The 20,000-nt window shown below is 44.4% G+C and overlaps 1 protein-coding gene across 6 annotated transcripts in view; it reads left to right on the top strand.

Annotated features, from left to right (window-relative positions):
- Positions 1-20,000, top strand: part of arhgap24 (Rho GTPase activating protein 24) — a 255,642-nt gene that overhangs the window by 203,364 nt on the left and 32,278 nt on the right. For all 6 annotated transcript variants that reach the window (XM_037546000.1, XM_037545996.1, XM_037545995.1 and 3 more), the window contains one exon: positions 3,169-3,291. In XM_037546000.1, coding sequence (XP_037401897.1) covers positions 3,169-3,291 — 123 coding nt within the window. The remainder of the gene's footprint in view (positions 1-3,168; positions 3,292-20,000) is intronic.

Raw genomic sequence — 20,000 nt, 5'->3', positions numbered from 1 at the left:
GAGGCAGAGCAGACTCAGTGAATGGCATTAATAATTCAGCCTTTCAGTCCAATCATTTCCCCGTTAACCATTACATGACCATCCGTCTCCCTGCGATAGATAGATAGATAGATAGATAGATAGATAGATAGATAGATAGATAGATGGACAGAGAGACAGACTGACAGACAGACACAGATAGATAAACCGACAGACAGACAGGCAGATAGAGACAGATAGATAAACAGACAGACAGACAGACAGACAGACAGACAGACAGATAGATAGATAGATAGATAGATAGATAGATAGATAGATAGATAGATAAACAGACAGACAGACAGACAGACAGACAGATAGATAGATCGATAGATAGATAGATAGATAGATAGATAGATAGATAGATAGATAGATAGATAAACAGACAGACAGACAGACAGATAGATAAACAGACAGACAGACACAGATAAGCAGACAGACAGACAGACAGACAGATAAACAGACAGACAGACACAGATAAGCAGACAGACAGACAGACAGACAGACAGACAGACAGACAGACAGATAGATAGATAGATAGATAGATAGATAGATAGATAGATAGATAGATAGATAAACAGACAGACAGACAGACAGATAGACAGATAGATAGATAGATAGATAGATAGATAGATAGATAGATAGATAGATAGATAGATAAACAGACAGACAGACAGACAGATAGATAAACAGACAGACAGACACAGATAAGCAGACAGACAGACAGACAGACAGACAGATAAACAGACAGACAGACACAGATAAGCAGACAGACAGACAGACAGACAGATAGATCTTTATTAATCTCGAGGGGAAATTTCAGTGCTACAGTAGCAAGACATATTTTACATACATCAGGCAGAATAAACGCCAGACATTGTTGAGAGTAAAGTATGAGAGAGTACGGATAAATAATGCTCGATAAAATTCCCTGTTATTAAAGTCTTAAACGTCCACCTTGCCTACCTCCTCTTTTTCAGCATAATCCCAGCTCTTCTGTGACTGGTTTCTACTCTGAAAGCTGCCGTTACTTTTGGCTTTTGTTCACAGTGACTTTGTGCTCAGCGACTGTTAAAGACGATTTCAAAGCAGCCTAAACTCAAACTGCGTCAACATCAGCTCCACAGTACCTGCCTTTCCAAGGCATTTCACCGTTCTCTGTCCTTAACAGCAAAGAATCCGCTCCCAGGACAGCTCGGGAAACAGGTCGTCATGCCTCTTTTACTCAGAGTGGGACAGGAGGCTTCCAAAGAAAGTGTCCAGAGAGCTGAAGCCACGACTCATTCAGCTTAAAATCCTAAACGGAGCATATTGGACTGCGTCTAGACTATATAGAATCAGCCTGCTAGATAGGCCCACTGGTTGGCGCTGTGGAGCCGAGCCAGACACACTGATACACACGATGTGGGAATGCTCTGATATACCGGCTTCCTGGTCTGACATCCGATACTCTATTGAGGGAATCCTGGGCAAACACGCTCAGTTCTCACCTGGATTGTGCGTCTTGGGGGGGCCTCTGCTTTTGGAGCCTATGAGGCTGACTGGACTCAGACGGTCTTAATGCTAGGCCGTAAATGGATTGGTAGAGAGTGGGGAGGTTCTCCAGCACCATCTGCACCTCACTGGTATGCAGGAGTGGGCAGCTTGGCTGCACTGGAAAATCTATCGTTCAGGCTTCAGAAACATGTGGAGATGTTTCACTCTAAATGGAGATGCAGGAGCACAGCATGTGGGTCTGGGTATCAGTTGAGTATAAAGTTGGTCCAGAATGCGAGAGCAGAGTGCGGATGTGGATTTGATCCGTCATATTATATATTATCATATAAGTTTAGGGATCATTCACATGAGCGGCATTTTATTAATGTCCATTATCTTCACCAAAAATAATTTAATAAATTGTTCAACAAGACCTCTTTTGGGTGGAACAACTTTCAGGGCGTCCATCTAAAATTCATTTTAGTTTCTTTTCACTACCAGAAGTCTAACGTGCCAGGTGGTGCAGCCGTCCAGCCGTGTGTGTTTATTAAGAAAACGATCAAAAAAATGTAATTCAGTTATAAAATTCTAAATAAAGTAGTATGGCATGATTTTTTGTTTCAAAGTTTTGAAATAAATAACAAATTGCAAAATAAGGCAACTTTAAAACTGCTCAACTCACTGAAAAAATGTCTTACATCCTCAAACTTTGGCTGTTTTATTTTCTGTGGTACATTTCTATGTGTGATATTGCTCACATTTTAAAAGAAGCCATTGTAAAATATATTCTCAAATGCATTCCGGCCTGGAATGCTGTGTACTTGACACGTATTTCTTGTCCGAATGTTTTCCATACGTGCGGCCGTGCTGACGCAGTGTAGATTAGGAGAGGAGTTAAGGTCTGAACGTCCTTCCTGAGTCTTTGCTCCTCTGCTGGCTGGAGAATGTAAATTACCACCGTCAGTCTGGGAGTAATGACAGACTCCCAACACACCGCAGGGCTTTACAAACCAGAGGCATTTATTACCATTCACCTGTAATTACTGCAGCCTAATTGGTCGTTGACAAGCGGTTTGGCAGCGTCTCGGTGAGGCTGTGAGAATAGCTGTGAAGGTGTGATGGGGGTTGTGCTCTGTAATGAGGGTGCAGGTGGGTTCTGGGCTGCTTACAAGACCAGCTGTCCTGACTTAAAATAGCCCTTTGTGTGGTTTACCAGCCCAATTTGAGAAGATATAAACATGTAGGATTTTATTGATGGTAGTGCTGGTGATATATTGTCTCTGCAGCTGCTGCTGTCAAACAGTAGTGGTTTGTAGTTTTGGCTACATGCTAGATAATAATAAATAAATAAAAACATGGGTAAAAGCAAATTTCACAGATTTTTGTTGTTGATTTCTGTGTGTTTGAGTGTGTGAGGTGTGATCAGAGGTTCAGAGGGTTTGGTGTGAAGTGGTTCAGACGTCTCTACAGTGGTGGTGATGGGAACCAGACGTCGCCATGACTACAACACAGATATAGACACTTTATTTACCATCCAGAACCACCAGAGAACCTACACGAGTCTTCTGAGCTTATATGGAATGTTGATGATGGAAAATGTAATCGTTTTGGATGGACTGTGATCTCCAGCACAGGAATCCATTAAATTGACATTTTTTCCCTGCTTCTCCACAGGGGGCGACAGGGAGCGGATGACAGCCAACCATGAGACTTACTTGCTCATGGCCAGCACACAGAACGACATGGAGGATTGGGTGAAGACCATCCGCAGGGTCATATGGGCTCCGTTTGGAGGAGGTCAGTCTCGCTGTCTAATCCACACTATAGGTTATGCATCACTGCTCTCATCCGAACCTTGTGCCTTTATATGCTGTTAGGAAATGCCAGCTGCTTTTCACACTGTGCAGACAGTTCCTGCAAAATGGGCCAGTTAAGATGGTTTTAAGATAAAGTTTTCATTTGGGAGATGGAAGGTTTTTTCATGCCAGCAATGATACAGAATTAGTATTACCTACATGAGTCTCCTGAGCTTATATGGAATGCTGATGATGGAAAAAACACCACGCATGTATCCATGAATTTTGAAAATTATGATATTTATATCCCATGATGTCAGATGAAAACCTTGTATATCTGTTTTTTTTTGTAATGTGAAAATGCCTGTTGCCCTTTACGTTGTGTGTAAATTTCATGAAAGATGGACCAAAAGAAACGACCCAAAATGACTTAAAGATTCTGGTTCCGTTGGCTTCCATTAAAAGTAGAGACCAGTAGACCCACTAACACACCACCACCCCATCAGTGTTACTGCAGTGCTGAGAATGACCCACCACCCAAACAGTACCTGCTCTGTGGGGGTCCATGGGGGTCCTGACCACTGAAGAACAGGGTAACAGAGTATCAGAGAAACAGATGGACTACAGTCTGTAACTGTAGAACTACAGAGGGGAACTGAACGGTCAGTGGAGCTGATAAAGTGGACAGTGAGCGTAGAAACGAGGAGGTGGTCAGATTGTTAAGCCTGACCAGTGTATAACCCAAAAACGTGGAGCTCATGGTCTGCCTTTATACCCCGTGTGTCAAGCACAAGGCACTTGGGTCAGATCAAGCCCATGAAACAGTTTGATCAGTCCCACAAAGGTGTTTTAGTTTTCTGTTATTATTAGACTCTTAAAGCTTCAGCACCAAGAGATTCTGGACAATTTCCTGCTCCCAACTTTGTGGGAACAGTTTGGGGACGGCCCCTTCCTGCTCCAACATGACTGCACACCAGTGCACAAAGCAGGTCCATAAAGACACGGATGAGCCAGTTTGCTGTGGAAGTCCTGACCTCAACCCCATAGAACACCTTTGGGATGAATTAGAGCGGAGACTGTGAGCCAGGCCTTCTCGTCCAACATCAGCGTCTGACCTCACAAATGCGCTTCTGGAAGAACGGTCAGAAATTCCCATAAACACTCCTAACCCTTGTGGAAAGCCTTCCCAGAAGAGCTGAAGCTGTTGTAGCTGCAAAGGGTGGGCCGAGATCACATTAAACCCTATGGATTAACAATGGGATGTCACTTAAGTTCATATGCGTGTGAAGCCAGATGAGCCAATACTTTAGGAAATATAGTGAGTGTGTTTTTACTGAAAATAACACACTCACTGCTAGATAAGCAGTTTTAAAGCATTATCTAGGCTGCCTAAGACGTTTGCGCAGTACAGAGGACTCGGGTGTTATTGCAAATAATATCACAGTTGTGCAAGCAAAAGCCAAAGGCTGTCATTTAGTGCCAAAGCACATTGTATCATTGCCGTGATGGTGGTTGTAAATGCGATGTTATAGTACTGCAGGTGAAACTGCTGGTTTTATGTAGCATTTGGGCAGATTTAATGCGTTCATGCAGGATATGGACTTTTTTGTCTAGAAACCATTAAAAAACAATCTGTTGTTTCTAAACTTCCAGCCAGCTGTGACTGAAACTGCATCTTCTTTGCACTCACGTCACGCGTGTCTGCCCAGCACGCTGCTTACTTCACTCTCAGAGCGAACCGAGGACGAGCTGTTAGTCATCCACTTCGTTTGAGATGCTGTAAGAATGAGTTGGGGTTGATTGCTCTGCTGCTGCTACAAGGGATGTATTGATATCCTTTAGTGCACATATTGTACTGAAGTTAGAGTTTGACAGCTCTGGGAGTGTAATATTATAACTAGAGGAGCGCTGCGGCTCTGGGAGTGTAATATTATAACTGTAGAGGAGAGCTGCGGCTCTGGGAGCGTAATATTATAACTGTAGAGGAGAGCTGCGGCTCTGGGAGTGTAATATTATAACTGTAGAGGAGAGCTGCGGCTCTGGGAGCGTAATATTATAACTGTAGAGGAGCGCTGCGGCTCTGGGAGTGTAATATTATAACTGTAGAGGAGAGCTGCGGCTCTGGGAGTGTAATATTATAACTGTAGAGGAGAGCTGCGGCTCTGGGAGCGTAATATTATAACTGTAGAGGAGAGCTGCGGCTCTGGGAGTGTAATATTATAACTGTAGAGGAGAGCTGCGGCTCTGGGAGCGTAATATTATAACTGTAGAGGAGAGCTGCGGCTCTGGGAGCGTAATATTATAACTGTAGAGGAGAGCTGCGGCTCTGGGAGTGTAATATTATAACTGTAGAGGAGCGCTGCGGCTCTGGGAGTGTAATATTATAACTAGAGGAGCGCTGCGGCTCTGGGAGTGTAATATTATAACTAGAGGAGAGCTGCGGCTCTGGGAGTGTAATATTATAACTGTAGAGGAGAGCTGCGGCTCTGGGAGTGTAATATTATAACTGTAGAGGAGCGCTGCGGCTCTGGGAGTGTAATATTATAACTAGAGGAGCGCTGCGGCTCTGGGAGTGTAATATTATAACTAGAGGAGAGCTGCGGCTCTGGGAGTGTAATATTATAACTGTAGAGGAGAGCTGCGGCTCTGGGAGTGTAATATTATAACTGTAGAGGAGAGCTGCGGCTCTGGGAGTGTAATATTATAACTGTAGAGGAGAGCTGCGGCTCTGGGAGTGTAATATTATAACTGTAGAGGAGAGCTGCGGCTCTGGGAGTGTAATATTATAACTAGAGGAGAGCTGCGGCTCTGGGAGTGTAATATTATAACTGTAGAGGAGAGCTGCGGCTCTGGGAGTGTAATATTATAACTGTAGAGGAGAGCTGCGGCTCTGGGAGTGTAATATTATAACTGTAGAGGAGCGCTGCGGCTCTGGGAGTGTAATATTATAACTGTAGAGGAGAGCTGCGGCTCTGGGAGTGTAATATTATAACTGTAGAGGAGCGCTGCGGCTCTGGGAGTGTAATATTATAACTAGAGGAGAGCTGCGGCTCTGGGAGTGTAATATTATAACTAGAGGAGAGCTGCGGCTCTGGGAGTGTAATATTATAACTGTAGAGGAGAGCTGCGGCTCTGGGAGCGTAATATTATAACTGTAGAGGAGAGCTGCGGCTCTGGGAGTGTAATATTATAACTGTAGAGGAGAGCTGCGGCTCTGGGAGTGTAATATTATAACTAGAGGAGAGCTGCGGCTCTGGGAGTGTAATATTATAACTGTAGAGGAGAGCTGCGGCTCTGGGAGTGTAATATTATAACTGTAGAGGAGAGCTGCGGCTCTGGGAGTGTAATATTATAACTGTAGAGGAGCGCTGCGGCTCTGGGAGTGTAATATTATAACTGTAGAGGAGAGCTGCGGCTCTGGGAGTGTAATATTATAACTGTAGAGGAGAGCTGCGGCTCTGGGAGTGTAATATTATAACTAGAGGAGAGCTGCGGCTCTGGGAGTGTAATATTATAACTGTAGAGGAGAGCTGCGGCTCTGGGAGTGTAATATTATAACTGTAGAGGAGAGCTGCGGCTCTGGGAGTGTAATATTATAACTGTAGAGGAGAGCTGCGGCTCTGGGAGTGTAATATTATAACTGTAGAGGAGAGCTGCAGCTCTGGGAGTGTAATATTATAACTGTAGAGGAGAGCTGCGGCTCTGGGAGTGTAATATTATAACTGTAGAGGAGAGCTGCAGCTCTGGGAGTGTAATATTATCAAATCAAATCAAATCAAATTTATTTATATAGCGCTTTTTACAACTGATGTTGTCACAAAGCAGCTTTACAAAAATGGGAATCACAGCACAGAGAATCAGACAAAACACTGAACATAATATACAGAATATACAGAACCCCCGTGAGCGCTGAGGCAAGGAAAAACTCCCTCAGAGCTGGAGGAGGAAGAAACCTCGGGAGGACCAAGACTCACATCTAAAGGGGGGACCATCCTACCACTGGTCAGACAACTTATAAGTTAAACATTGAAAAGTCAATTTTACATCCACGCAGTTCTAATATATTCAGGTGTGTATAATCAACAGTGGAAACAATTAGAGTTCATATAGATTTGGATGTGATCTGTAGTGGAGAAGCTGCGTTCCAGAAACTTCCATCAGTCTGGTCAATCAGGGGGACAGGGGGACTTGAGGGTGGGACATCCATCAGTATTGGGCCGGACCGGTGGACAGTCAGTAACTCGGAGGAAGGAAAGATTTAGGAATTAGTTTAGACTGGATTTATGAAGAACAGAAAATGTAAAAAATTATCAGAGTGTGACTAATGACTCCGGCAGGTCTGAATATAACAGCCTAACTAAAGGGAGAGAGCCAGAAGGTAACATAGACACGGAGGCTCCCTGAGACACTGGCATTCACCCACTCCACCGTCCACAAACCTGAGTGACTGCATGTAGTGAGTGACAGCAGCACCAGCATCTCAGTTTACCCACAATTCACTATGTCCATGAACCCCTGGATCTGCAGCCTTATCTAAAGGGAATTAACATTAACTACCAAAAGCTAAACTAAACAAGTAAGTTTTTAGTCTAGACTTAAAGATTGAGACTGTGTCTGAGTCCCGAACATTATCGGGGAGATTATTCCAGAGTTGGGGCGCTTTATAAGAGAAAGCTCTTCCTCCTGCAGAGCTTCTCTGAATTTTGGGAACTACTAGGAAGCCAGCACCCTGTGATCTAAGTAATCGTGGTGGTTCATAATAGGAGATAAGGTCTCTCAGATACTCAGGAGCGAGCCCATGTAGGGCTTTATACGTTAACAGGAGAATTTTATAGTCTATGCGGAATTTGACTGGAAGCCAGTGAAGAGCTGATAGGACTGGACTAATATGGTCAAATTTTCTAGTTTTAGTAAGGACCCTGGCTGCAGCATTTTGAACTAGCTGAAGTTTATTTAAGTTACTGCTAGAACATCCTGACAGTAGCGCATTACAGTAGTCTAGCCTTGACGTAATGAAGGCATGTACTAATTCTTCTGCGTCATGTAAGGATAAAGCATTTCTTAGCTTGGCGATGTTACGGAGATGTAGAAAAGCTGTTTTAGTAACATTAGATATGTGTTTATCAAATGCTAGATCTGAATCTATGATAACGCCAAGATTTTTAGCTGTTGAACCAGGTGTGACTGAGAAGTCGGCCAGATTCAACATTAGGTGTGATAATTTATTTCTAGCAGCTTTAGGGCCTAATAGAAGAACTTCTGTTTTATCACTATTTAATAGAAGAAAGTTGTGTGACATCCATGATTTCACATCTTTTACGCAATCCTCCATTTTCTTTATTCTCTGTTTGTCATCAGGTTTGGCTGATATGAAGAGCTGCGTGTCGTCTGCATAACAATGAAAATTAACATTATGTTTTCTAATAACTTTGCCCAGGGGAGCATGTATAACGTAAATAATAACGGTCCTAAGATAGAGCCTTGTGGAACTCCATATCTAACCTTTGTATAATTGGAGGGTATATTATTTACCCTCACAAACTGAAAACGATCGGTCAAGTATGATTTGAACCACGATAAGGCAGTTCCAGTTATACCGACCATTTTCTCTAATCTTTCTAGGAGGATATTATGATCTATTGTATCAAAAGCTGCGCTCAGATCAAGAAGTACCAGTAAAGAAACGCAGCCTTGGTCAGCGGCAAGAAGCAGATCATTTGTTATCTTAACTAGAGCTGTCTCAGTGCTATGATGAGGCCTAAATCCAGATTGGAATTTTTCATAGATCTGGTTTCTTTGCAGATAAGAGCCAAGTTGTTGGGCCACGGCCTTTTCTAAAATCTTAGAAATAAATGGTAAATTTGAAATAGGTCTATAGTTAGATAGTACACTAGGATCAAGATTTGGTTTCTTGATCAAAGGTTTAATTACTGCTAGTTTAAAGGCTTTGGGAACATACCCCAGGTTTAATGATGAGTTTACTATTGTTAATAGTGGTTTAATTATGTCTGGTAATACCTGTTTTAATAGTTTTGTGGGAACTGCATCAAGTGTACAGGTTGTGCAGTTTGATGAGGAGATAATTTTCTCCAGTTCTAAATGATGTAGTGGGTTAAAAACTTCCAACCTGACTTCGGTAGCTGGATTTTGTTCTATATCAGCCACACCAGATGACAGACAAGATGTGCTATTTATCTGTTGAATTTTGTCCCGAATATTTTCGATTTTATTATCAAAATAGTCCATAAAAGCATTGCTAGTGTGGATTGCTGGAATCTGAGGATCAGTACCTGCCTGATTTTTAGTCAGTTTAGAAATAACACTAAAGAGAACTCTAGGGTTGTTTTTATTAATCTCGATCTGAGAGGCCAGATACTCTGAGCGGGCTTTATTAATTTCTCTTCTATATTCAACAATTATAACTGTAGAGGAGCGCTGCGGCTCTGGGAGTGTAATATTATAACTGTAGAGGAGAGCTGCGGCTCTGGGAGTGTAATATTATAACTGTAGAGGAGAGCTGCGGCTCTGGGAGTGTAATATTATAACTGTAGAGGAGCGCTGCGGCTCTGGGAGCGTAATATTATAACTGTAGAGGAGCGCTGCGGCTCTGGGAGCGTAATATTATAACTGTAGAGGAGAGCTGCGGCTCTGGGAGCGTAATATTATAACTGTAGAGGAGCGCTGCGGCTCTGGGAGTGTAATATTATAACTGTAGAGGAGAGCTGCGGCTCTGGGAGTGTAATATTATAACTGTAGAGGAGAGCTGCGGCTCTGGGAGTGTAATATTATAACTGTAGAGGAGAGCTGCGGCTCTGGGAGTGTAATATTATAACTGTAGAGGAGAGCTGCGGCTCTGGGAGTGTAATATTATAACTGTAGAGGAGAGCTGCGGCTCTGGGAGTGTAATATTATAACTGTAGAGGAGAGCTGCGGCTCTGGGAGTGTAATATTATAACTGTAGAGGAGAGCTGCGGCTCTGGGAGTGTAATATTATAACTGTAGAGGAGAGCTGCGGCTCTGGGAGTGTAATATTATAACTGTAGAGGAGAGCTGCGGCTCTGGGAGTGTAATATTATAACTGTAGAGGAGAGCTGCGGCTCTGGGAGCGTAATATTATAACTGCAGAGGAGAGCTGCGGCTCTGGGAGCGTAATATTATAACTGTAGAGGAGAGCTGCGGCTCTGGGAGCGTAATATTATAACTGCAGAGGAGAGCTGCGGCTCTGGGAGTGTAATATTATAACTAGAGGAGAGCTGCGGCTCTGGGAGTGTAATATTATAACTGTAGAGGAGAGCTGCGGCTCTGGGAGTGTAATATTATAACTGTAGAGTAGAGCTGCGGCTCTGGGAGCGTAATATTATAACTGTAGAGGAGAGCTGCGGCTCTGGGAGTGTAATATTATAACTGTAGAGGAGAGCTGCGGCTCTGGGAGCGTAATATTATAACTATATTATAACTGTAGAGGAGAGCTGCGGCTCTGGGAGTGTAATATTATAACTGTAGAGGAGAGCTGCGGCTCTGGGAGTGTAATATTATAACTGTAGAGGAGAGCTGCGGCTCTGGCAGCGTAATATTATAACTGTAGAGGAGAGCTGCGGCTCTGAGAGTGTAATATTATAACTGTAGAGGAGAGCTGCGGCTCTGGGAGTGTAATATTATAACTAGAGGAGAGCTGCGGCTCTGGGAGTGTAATATTATAACTGTAGAGGAGAGCTGCGGCTCTGGGAGCGTAATATTATAACTGTAGAGGAGAGCTGCGGCTCTGGGAGCATAATATTATAACTGTAGAGGAGAGCTGCGGCTCTGGGAGCGTAATATTATAACTATATTATAACTGTAGAGGAGAGCTGCGGCTCTGGGAGCGTAATATTATAACTGTAGAGGAGAGCTGCGGCTCTGGGAGCGTAATATTATAACTGTAGAGGAGAGCTGCGGCTCTGGGAGCGTAATATTATAACTGTAGAGGAGAGCTGCGGCTCTGGGAGCGTAATATTATAACTGTAGAGGAGAGCTGCGGCTCTGGGAGTGTAATATTATAACTGTAGAGGAGAGCTGCGGCTCTGGGAGCATAATATTATAACTGTAGAGGAGAGCTGCGGCTCTGGCAGCGTAATATTATAACTGTAGAGGAGAGCTGCGGCTCTGGGAGTGTAATATTATAACTGTAGAGGAGAGCTGCAGCTCTGGGAGCGTAATATTATAACTGTAGAGGAGAGCTGCGGCTCTGGGAGCGTAATATTATAACTGTAGAGGAGAGCTGCGGCTCTGGGAGTGTAATATTATAACTGTAGAGGAGAGCTGCGGCTCTGGGAGCGTAATATTATAACTGTAGAGGAGAGCTGCGGCTCTGGGAGCGTAATATGATAACTATATTATAACTGTAGAGGAGAGCTGCGGCTCTGGGAGCGTAATATTATAACTGTAGAGGAGAGCTGCGGCTCTGGGAGCGTAATATTATAACTGTAGAGGAGAGCTGCGGCTCTGGGAGTGTAATATTATAACTATATTATAACTGTAGAGGAGAGCTGCGGCTCTGAGAGTGTAATATTATAACTGTAGAGGAGAGCTGCGGCTCTGGGAGTGTAATATTATAACTGTAGAGGAGAGCTGCGGCTCTGGGAGCGTAATATTATAACTGTAGAGGAGAGCTGCGGCTCTGGGAGCATAATATTATAACTGTAGAGGAGAGCTGCGGCTCTGGGAGCGTAATATTATAACTATATTATAACTGTAGAGGAGAGCTGCGGCTCTGGGAGCGTAATATTATAACTGTAGAGGAGAGCTGCGGCTCTGGGAGCGTAATATTATAACTGTAGAGGAGAGCTGCGGCTCTGGGAGCGTAATATTATAACTGTAGAGGAGAGCTGCGGCTCTGGGAGTGTAATATTATAACTGTAGAGGAGAGCTGCGGCTCTGGGAGCGTAATATTATAACTGTAGAGGAGAGCTGCGGCTCTGGGAGTGTAATATTATAACTGTAGAGGAGCGCTGCGGCTCTGGGAGCGTAATATTATAACTGTAGAGGAGAGCTGCGGCTCTGGGAGTGTAATATTATAACTATATTATAACTGTAGAGGAGAGCTGCGGCTCTGAGAGTGTAATATTATAACTGTAGAGGAGAGCTGCGGCTCTGGGAGTGTAATATTATAACTGTAGAGGAGCGCTGCGGCTCTGGGAGCGTAATATTATAACTGTAGAGGAGAGCTGCGGCTCTGGGAGTGTAATATTATAACTGTAGAGGAGAGCTGCGGCTCTGGGAGTGTAATATTATAACTGTAGAGGAGAGCTGCGGCTCTGGGAGCGTAATATGATAACTATATTATAACTGTAGAGGAGAGCTGCGGCTCTGGGAGCGTAATATTATAACTGTAGAGGAGAGCTGCGGCTCTGGGAGCGTAATATTATAACTGTAGAGGAGAGCTGCGGCTCTGGAGTGTAATATTATAACTGTAGAGGAGAGCTGCGGCTCTGGGAGCGTAATATTATAACTGTAGAGGAGAGCTGCGGCTCTGGGAGCGTAATATTATAACTGTAGAGGAGAGCTGCGGCTCTGGGAGCGTAATATTATAACTGTAGAGGAGAGCTGCGGCTCTGGAGTGTAATATTATAACTGTAGAGGAGAGCTGCGGCTCTGGGAGCGTAATATTATAACTGTAGAGGAGAGCTGCGGCTCTCGGAGTGTAATATTATAACTGTAGAGGAGAGCTGCGGCTCTGGGAGTGTAATATTATAACTAGAGGAGAGCTGCGGCTCTGGGAGTGTAATATTATAACTGTAGAGGAGAGCTGCGGCTCTGGGAGTGTAATATTATAACTGTAGAGGAGAGCTGCGGCTCTGGGAGTGTAATATTATAACTGTAGAGGAGCGCTGCGGCTCTGGGAGTGTAATATTATAACTGTAGAGGAGAGCTGCGGCTCTGGGAGTGTAATATTATAACTGTAGAGGAGCGCTGCGGCTCTGGGAGCGTAATATTATAACTGTAGAGGAGCGCTGCGGCTCTGGGAGCGTAATATTATAACTGTAGAGGAGAGCTGCGGCTCTGGGAGTGTAATATTATAACTGTAGAGGAGAGCTGCGGCTCTGGGAGTGTAATATTATAACTGTAGAGGAGAGCTGCGGCTCTGGGAGTGTAATATTATAACTGTAGAGGAGAGCTGCGGCTCTGGGAGTGTAATATTATAACTGTAGAGGAGAGCTGCGGCTCTGGGAGTGTAATATTATAACTGTAGAGGAGCGCTGCGGCTCTGGGAGTGTAATATTATAACTGTAGAGGAGAGCTGCGGCTCTGGGAGCGTAATATTATAACTGTAGAGGAGAGCTGCGGCTCTGGGAGCGTAATATTATAACTGTAGAGGAGAGCTGCGGCTCTCGGAGGTGTAATATTATAACTGTAGAGGAGAGCTGCGGCTCTGGAGTGTAATATTATAACTAGAGGAGAGCTGCGGCTCTGGGAGTGTAATATTATAACTGTAGAGGAGAGCTGCGGCTCTGGGAGTGTAATATTATAACTGTAGAGGAGAGCTGCGGCTCTGGGAGTGTAATATTATAACTGTAGAGGAGCGCTGCGGCTCTGGAGTGTAATATTATAACTGTAGAGGAGAGCTGCGGCTCTGGGAGTGTAATATTATAACTGTAGAGGAGCGCTGCGGCTCTGGGAGCGTAATATTATAACTGTAGAGGAGAGCTGCGGCTCTGGGAGTGTAATATTATAACTGTAGAGGAGAGCTGCGGCTCTGGGAGCGTAATATTATAACTGTAGAGGAGAGCTGCGGCTCTGGGAGTGTAATATTATAACTGTAGAGGAGAGCTGCGGCTCTGGGAGCGTAATATTATAACTGTAGAGCAGCGCTGCGGCTCTGGGAGTGTAATATTATAACTGTAGAGGAGAGCTGCGGCTCTGGGAGTGTAATATTATAACTGTAGAGGAGCGCTGCGGCTCTGGGAGTGTAATATTATAACTGTAGAGGAGCGCTGCGGCTCTGGGAGTGTAATATTATAACTGTAGAGGAGAGCTGCGGCTCTGGGAGTGTAATATTATAACTGTAGAGGAGAGCTGCGGCTCTGGGAGTGTAATATTATAACTGTAGAGGAGAGCTGCGGCTCTGGGAGTGTAATATTATAACTGTAGAGGAGAGCTGCGGCTCTGGGAGTGTAATATTATAACTGTAGAGGAGAGCTGCGGCTCTGGAGTGTAATATTATAACTGTAGAGGAGAGCTGCGGCTCTGGGAGTGTAATATTATAACTGTAGAGGAGAGCTGCGGCTCTGGGAGTGTAATATTAAACTGTAGAGGAGCGCTGCGGCTCTGGGAGTGTAATATATAACTGTAGAGGAGAGCTGCGGCTCTGGAGCGTATATTATAACTGTAGAGGAGAGCTGCCGGCTCTGGAGCGTAATATTATAAACTGTAGAGGAGAAGCTGCGGCTCCTGGAGTGTAATATTATAACTGTAGAGGAGAAGCTGCTGCTCTGGGAGCTGTTAATATTATTAAACTGTAGAGGAGAGCTGCGGGCTCTGGAGCTGTAATATTATAACTGTAGAGGCAGCGCTGCGGTCTGGAGCTATAATATTATAACTGTAGAGGAGAAGCTGCGGCTCTGGCAGCGTAATATTATAAACTGTAGAGGAGCGCTGCGGCTCTGGGAGTGTAATATTATAACTGTAGAGGAGCGCTGCGCTCTGGGAGCGTAATATTATAACTGTAGAGGAGAGCTGCGGCTCTGGGAGAGTATAATTTTAACTGTAGAGGAGAGCTGCGGCTCTGGGAGCGTAATATTATAACTGTAGAGGAGCGCTGCGGCTCTGGGAGTGTAATATTATAACTGTAGAGGAGAGCTGCGGCTCTGGGAGTGTAATATTATAAACTGTAGAGGAGAGCTGCGCTCTGGGAGCGTAATATTATAACTGTAGAGGAGAGCTGCGGCTCTGGGAGCGTAATATTATAACTGTAGAGGAGAGCTGCGGCTCTGGGAGTGTAATATTATAACTGTAGAGGAGAGCTGCGGCTCTGGGAGTGTAATATTATAACTGTAGAGGAGAGCTGCGGCTCTGGGAGTGTAATATTATAACTGTAGAGGAGAGCTGGCGGCTCTGGGAGTGTAATATTATAACTGTAGAGGAGAGCTGCGGCTCTGGGAGTGTAATATTATAACTGTAGAGGAGAGCTGCGGCTCTGGGAGTGTAATATTATAACTGTAGAGGAGCGCTGCGGCTCTGGGAGTGTAATATTATAACTGTAGAGGAGAGCTGCGGCTCTGGGAGCGTAATATTATAACTGTAGAGGAGAGCTGCGGCTCTGGGAGCGTAATATTATTAACTGTAGAGGAGAGCTGCGGCTCTGGGAGTCGTAATATTATAACTGTAGAGGAGCGCTGCGGCTCTGGGAGCGTAATATTATAACTGTAGAGGAGCGCTGCGGCTCTGGGAGCGTAATATTATAACTGTAGAGGAGAGCTGCGGCTCTGGGAGCGTAATATTATAACTGTAGAGGAGAGCTGCGGCTCTGGGAGTGTAATATTATAACTGTAGAGGAGAGCTGCGGCTCTGGGAGTGTAATATTATAACTGTAGAGGAGAGCTGCGGCTCTGGGAGTGTAATATTATAACTGTGGAGGAGAGCTGCGGCTCTGGGAGTGTAATATTATAAACTGTGAGAGGAGAGCTGCGGCTCTGGGAGTGTAATATTATAACTGTAGAGGAGAGCTGCGGCTCTGGGAGTGTAATATTATAACTGTAGAGGAGAGCTGCGGCTCTGGGAGTGTAATATTATAACTGTAGAGGAGAGCTGCGGCTCTGGGAGTGTAATATTATAACTGTAGCGGAGAGCTGCGGCTCTGGGAGTGTAATATTATAACTGTAGAGGAGTGCTGCGGCTCTGGGAGTGTAATATTATAACTGTAGAGGAGAGCTGCGGCTCTGGGAGTGTAATATTATAACTGTAGAGGAGAGCTGCGGCTCTGGGAGTGTAATATTATAACTGTAGAGGAGAGCTGCGGCTCTGGGAGTGTAATATTATAACTGTAGAGGAGAGCTGCGGCTCTGGGAGTGTAATATTATAACTGTAGAGGAGAGCTGCGGCTCTGGGAGGTAATATTATAACTGTAGAGGAGCGCTGCGGCTCTGGGAGTGTAATATTATAACTGTAGAGGAGAGCTGCGGCTCTGGGAGTGTAATATTATAACTGTAGAGGAGCGCTGCGGCTCTGGGAGTGTAATATTATAACTGTAGAGGAGCGCTGCGGCTCTGGGAGCGTAATATTATAACTGTAGAGGAGAGCTGCGGCTCTGGGAGCGTAATATTATAACTGTAGAGGAGAGCTGCGGCTCTGGGAGCGTAATATTATAACTGTAGAGGAGAGCTGCGGCTCTGGGAGCGTAATATTATAACTGTAGAGGAGAGCTGCGGCTCTGGGAGCGTAATATTATAACTGTAGAGGAGAGCTGCGGCTCTGGGAGCGTAATATTATAACTGTAGAGGAGAGCTGCGGCTCTGGGAGCGTAATATTATAACTGTAGAGGAGAGCTGCGGCTCTGGGAGCGTAATATTATAACTGTAGAGGAGAGCTGCGGCTCTGGGAGTGTAATATTATAACTGTAGAGGAGAGCTGCGGCTCTGGGAGTGTAATATTATAACTGTAGAGGAGAGCTGCGGCTCTGGGAGTGTAATATTATAACTGTAGAGGAGCGCTGCGGCTCTGGGAGTGTAATATTATAACTGTAGAGGAGCGCTGCGGCTCTGGGAGCGTAATATTATAACTGTAGAGGAGAGCTGCGGCTCTGGGAGTGTAATATTATAACTGTAGAGGAGAGCTGCGGCTCTGGGAGCGTAATATTATAACTGTAGAGGAGCGCTGCGGCTCTGGGAGCGTAATATTATAACTGTAGAGGAGAGCTGCGGCTCTGGGAGTGTAATATTATAACTGTAGAGGAGAGCTGCGGCTCTGGGAGCGTAATATTATAACTGTAGAGGAGAGCTGCGGCTCTGGGAGTGTAATATTATAACTGTAGAGGAGAGCTGCGGCTCTGGGAGTGTAATATTATAACTGTAGAGGAGAGCTGCGGCTCTGGGAGTGTAATATTATAACTGTAGAGGAGAGCTGCGGCTCTGGGAGTGTAATATTATAACTAGAGGAGCGCTGCGGCTCTGGGAGTGTAATATTATAACTGTAGAGGAGAGCTGCGGCTCTGGGAGTGTAATATTATAACTGTAGAGGAGAGCTGCGGCTCTGGGAGTGTAATATTATAACTGTAGAGGAGCGCTGCGGCTCTGGGAGCGTAATATTATAACTGTAGAGGAGAGCTGCGGCTCTGGGAGTGTAATATTATAACTGTAGAGGAGAGCTGCGGCTCTGGGAGTGTAATATTATAACTGTAGAGGAGAGCTGCGGCTCTGGGAGTGTAATATTATAACTGTAGAGGAGAGCTGCGGCTCTGGGAGCGTAATATTATAACTGTAGAGTAGAGCTGCGGCTCTGGGAGTGTAATATTATAACTGTAGAGGAGAGCTGCGGCTCTGGGAGTGTAATATTATAACTGTAGAGGAGAGCTGCGGCTCTGGGAGTGTAATATTATAACTGTAGAGGAGCGCTGCGGCTCTGGGAGTGTAATATTATAACTGCAGAGGAGAGCTGCGGCTCTGGGAGTGTAATATTATAACTAGAGGAGAGCTGCGGCTCTGGGAGTGTAATATTATAACTGTAGAGGAGAGCTGCGGCTCTGGGAGTGTAATATTATAACTGTAGAGTAGAGCTGCGGCTCTGGGAGTGTAATATTATAACTGTAGAGGAGAGCTGCGGCTCTGGGAGCGTAATATTATAACTGTAGAGGAGAGCTGCGGCTCTGGGAGTGTAATATTATAACTGTAGAGGAGAGCTGCGGCTCTGGGAGTGTAATATTATAACTGTAGAGGAGAGCTGCAGCTCTGGGAGCGTAATATTATAACTGTAGAGGAGAGCTGCGGCTCTGGGAGTGTAATATTATAACTGTAGAGGAGAGCTGCGGCTCTGGGAGTGTAATATTATAACTGTAGAGGAGAGCTGCGGCTCTGGGAGCGTAATATTATAACTGTAGAGGAGCGCTGCGGCTCTGGGAGTGTAATATTATAACTGTAGAGGAGAGCTGCGGCTCTGGGAGTGTAATATTATAACTGTAGAGGAGAGCTGCGGCTCTGGGAGTGTAATATTATAACTGTAGAGGAGAGCTGCGGCTCTGGGAGTGTAATATTATAACTGTAGAGGAGAGCTGCGGCTCTGGGAGTGAAATATTTCTATGATGGTGTTGTTTTGGTGTTTATCTCTATGAAGGTGATTTTATGGTCTTTGTCTCTATGATGGTGTTTTTTCGAAGTCTACAAAAGTTGTAGACTTTGAGAAAAAAGTTGATATGTTTTGAGGAAAAAGTTGTAATATTCCAATATAATAAACTTTTTTTCTCATATTCTTATGACTTTTTCTCTAATTATTATCAACATTTTTCTTGAAATATCGTCACTTTTTTCTCTAAACATTATGACTTTGTTCTTGAAGTCTGCTGTTTTATTTTTAGTAACAGTGGCTCTAAAGGGTGGTCGTATATGTCTGACCAAAGCAGCTGGACTGAATGCGTCCACTCCTTTGTCACGCAGGCCTTCCTCCTTTAACACATCCCTTCTTTAGTCTGTCAGTTCCCCTGTTTCAGTAAACTGTCGCACTCTTCACTGCTGACCGTCTGTGTGTAGCCTCTGTGGATTTGATAGTGAAGTTGTCTGCCCACGGTCGACTGATCAGCCACTAGGTCAAAGGTCACTGAGTCAACAGTGTATAAGGTTCTAGTATTGAGTTTCCATTGTGTTTGAGGGGCCACCCGTTCTCCGCGCACCTGCGTTCCCTTTTATTTGGCCTTTGACCTTAAAATCTCAGCTATAGGCCTTTTGTATATCCAGCTGCTGGTGACAGATTATTCCTGATATGTCCGGCCTCGTCTACACATTCCTGAAAACACCTTTTTCCTCACATTGGAATGCCAGAACCGGCAATATGTCAGAACATATGAATATGAAAATGAAAAATGAGTCATTGAGAAAACATTACACGTATGGAGAGCGGCGAGCAACCTGCTGCGTCCAGAAGTGCCAAGAAAATGAAAAATGACAAAAGCAAATGGAATTCATATGTGTGGAACCGATACAGGCAGCAGCTAGTACCTGAGTTCTCAACACTCAAGATGATTGTGTTTTAACACAGAGGTAAGTGGCCTGATTGCATTAAATGAGAAAGTTTTCAGTTTCAGTTTAACAGGACAATAAAATGTGTTTTCCATTCTTTGAGCTTATTCTGAGTTCACTGAACTTTACATAACATTAAGGCAGCCAGGTCGTTTACTATGTTAAGTCAAAACATTGAATCAAGCACTGATATTTTGGTGGGTTTGTACTTTCCTGAGTATTTTCAAATGCTGATACTTTTAATCCTCGTCTATGTTTTGGGCTTGTGCTCCGTACTTTGTGTGGGTTCAGCCCCTTTTCTGCTCTGTGATTGTGAGTTAGATTGTGATCTCTCAGTTTGGATGTCCAGCATTTTATTTTAGACCAAAATGATCCGAAAGGAGAAGCCTAAAAACATCAGTTCCTATGCTGAGAGTTTAACACTATTTAAAGGGAAACTCCATTGAATTTTCTAAATTCAGTAAACAGAGCGGTTTGGTGTGAAACGCTCAGTTCTAGATAATCTTACCGA

Source organism: Pygocentrus nattereri, chromosome 16 (genome assembly GCF_015220715.1).
Source record: "Pygocentrus nattereri isolate fPygNat1 chromosome 16, fPygNat1.pri, whole genome shotgun sequence".
Lineage (NCBI taxonomy): Eukaryota > Metazoa > Chordata > Actinopteri > Characiformes > Serrasalmidae > Pygocentrus > Pygocentrus nattereri.
The sequence above is the reverse complement of the archived record's forward strand: the minus strand, read 5'-3'. Positions and strand labels throughout refer to the sequence as shown.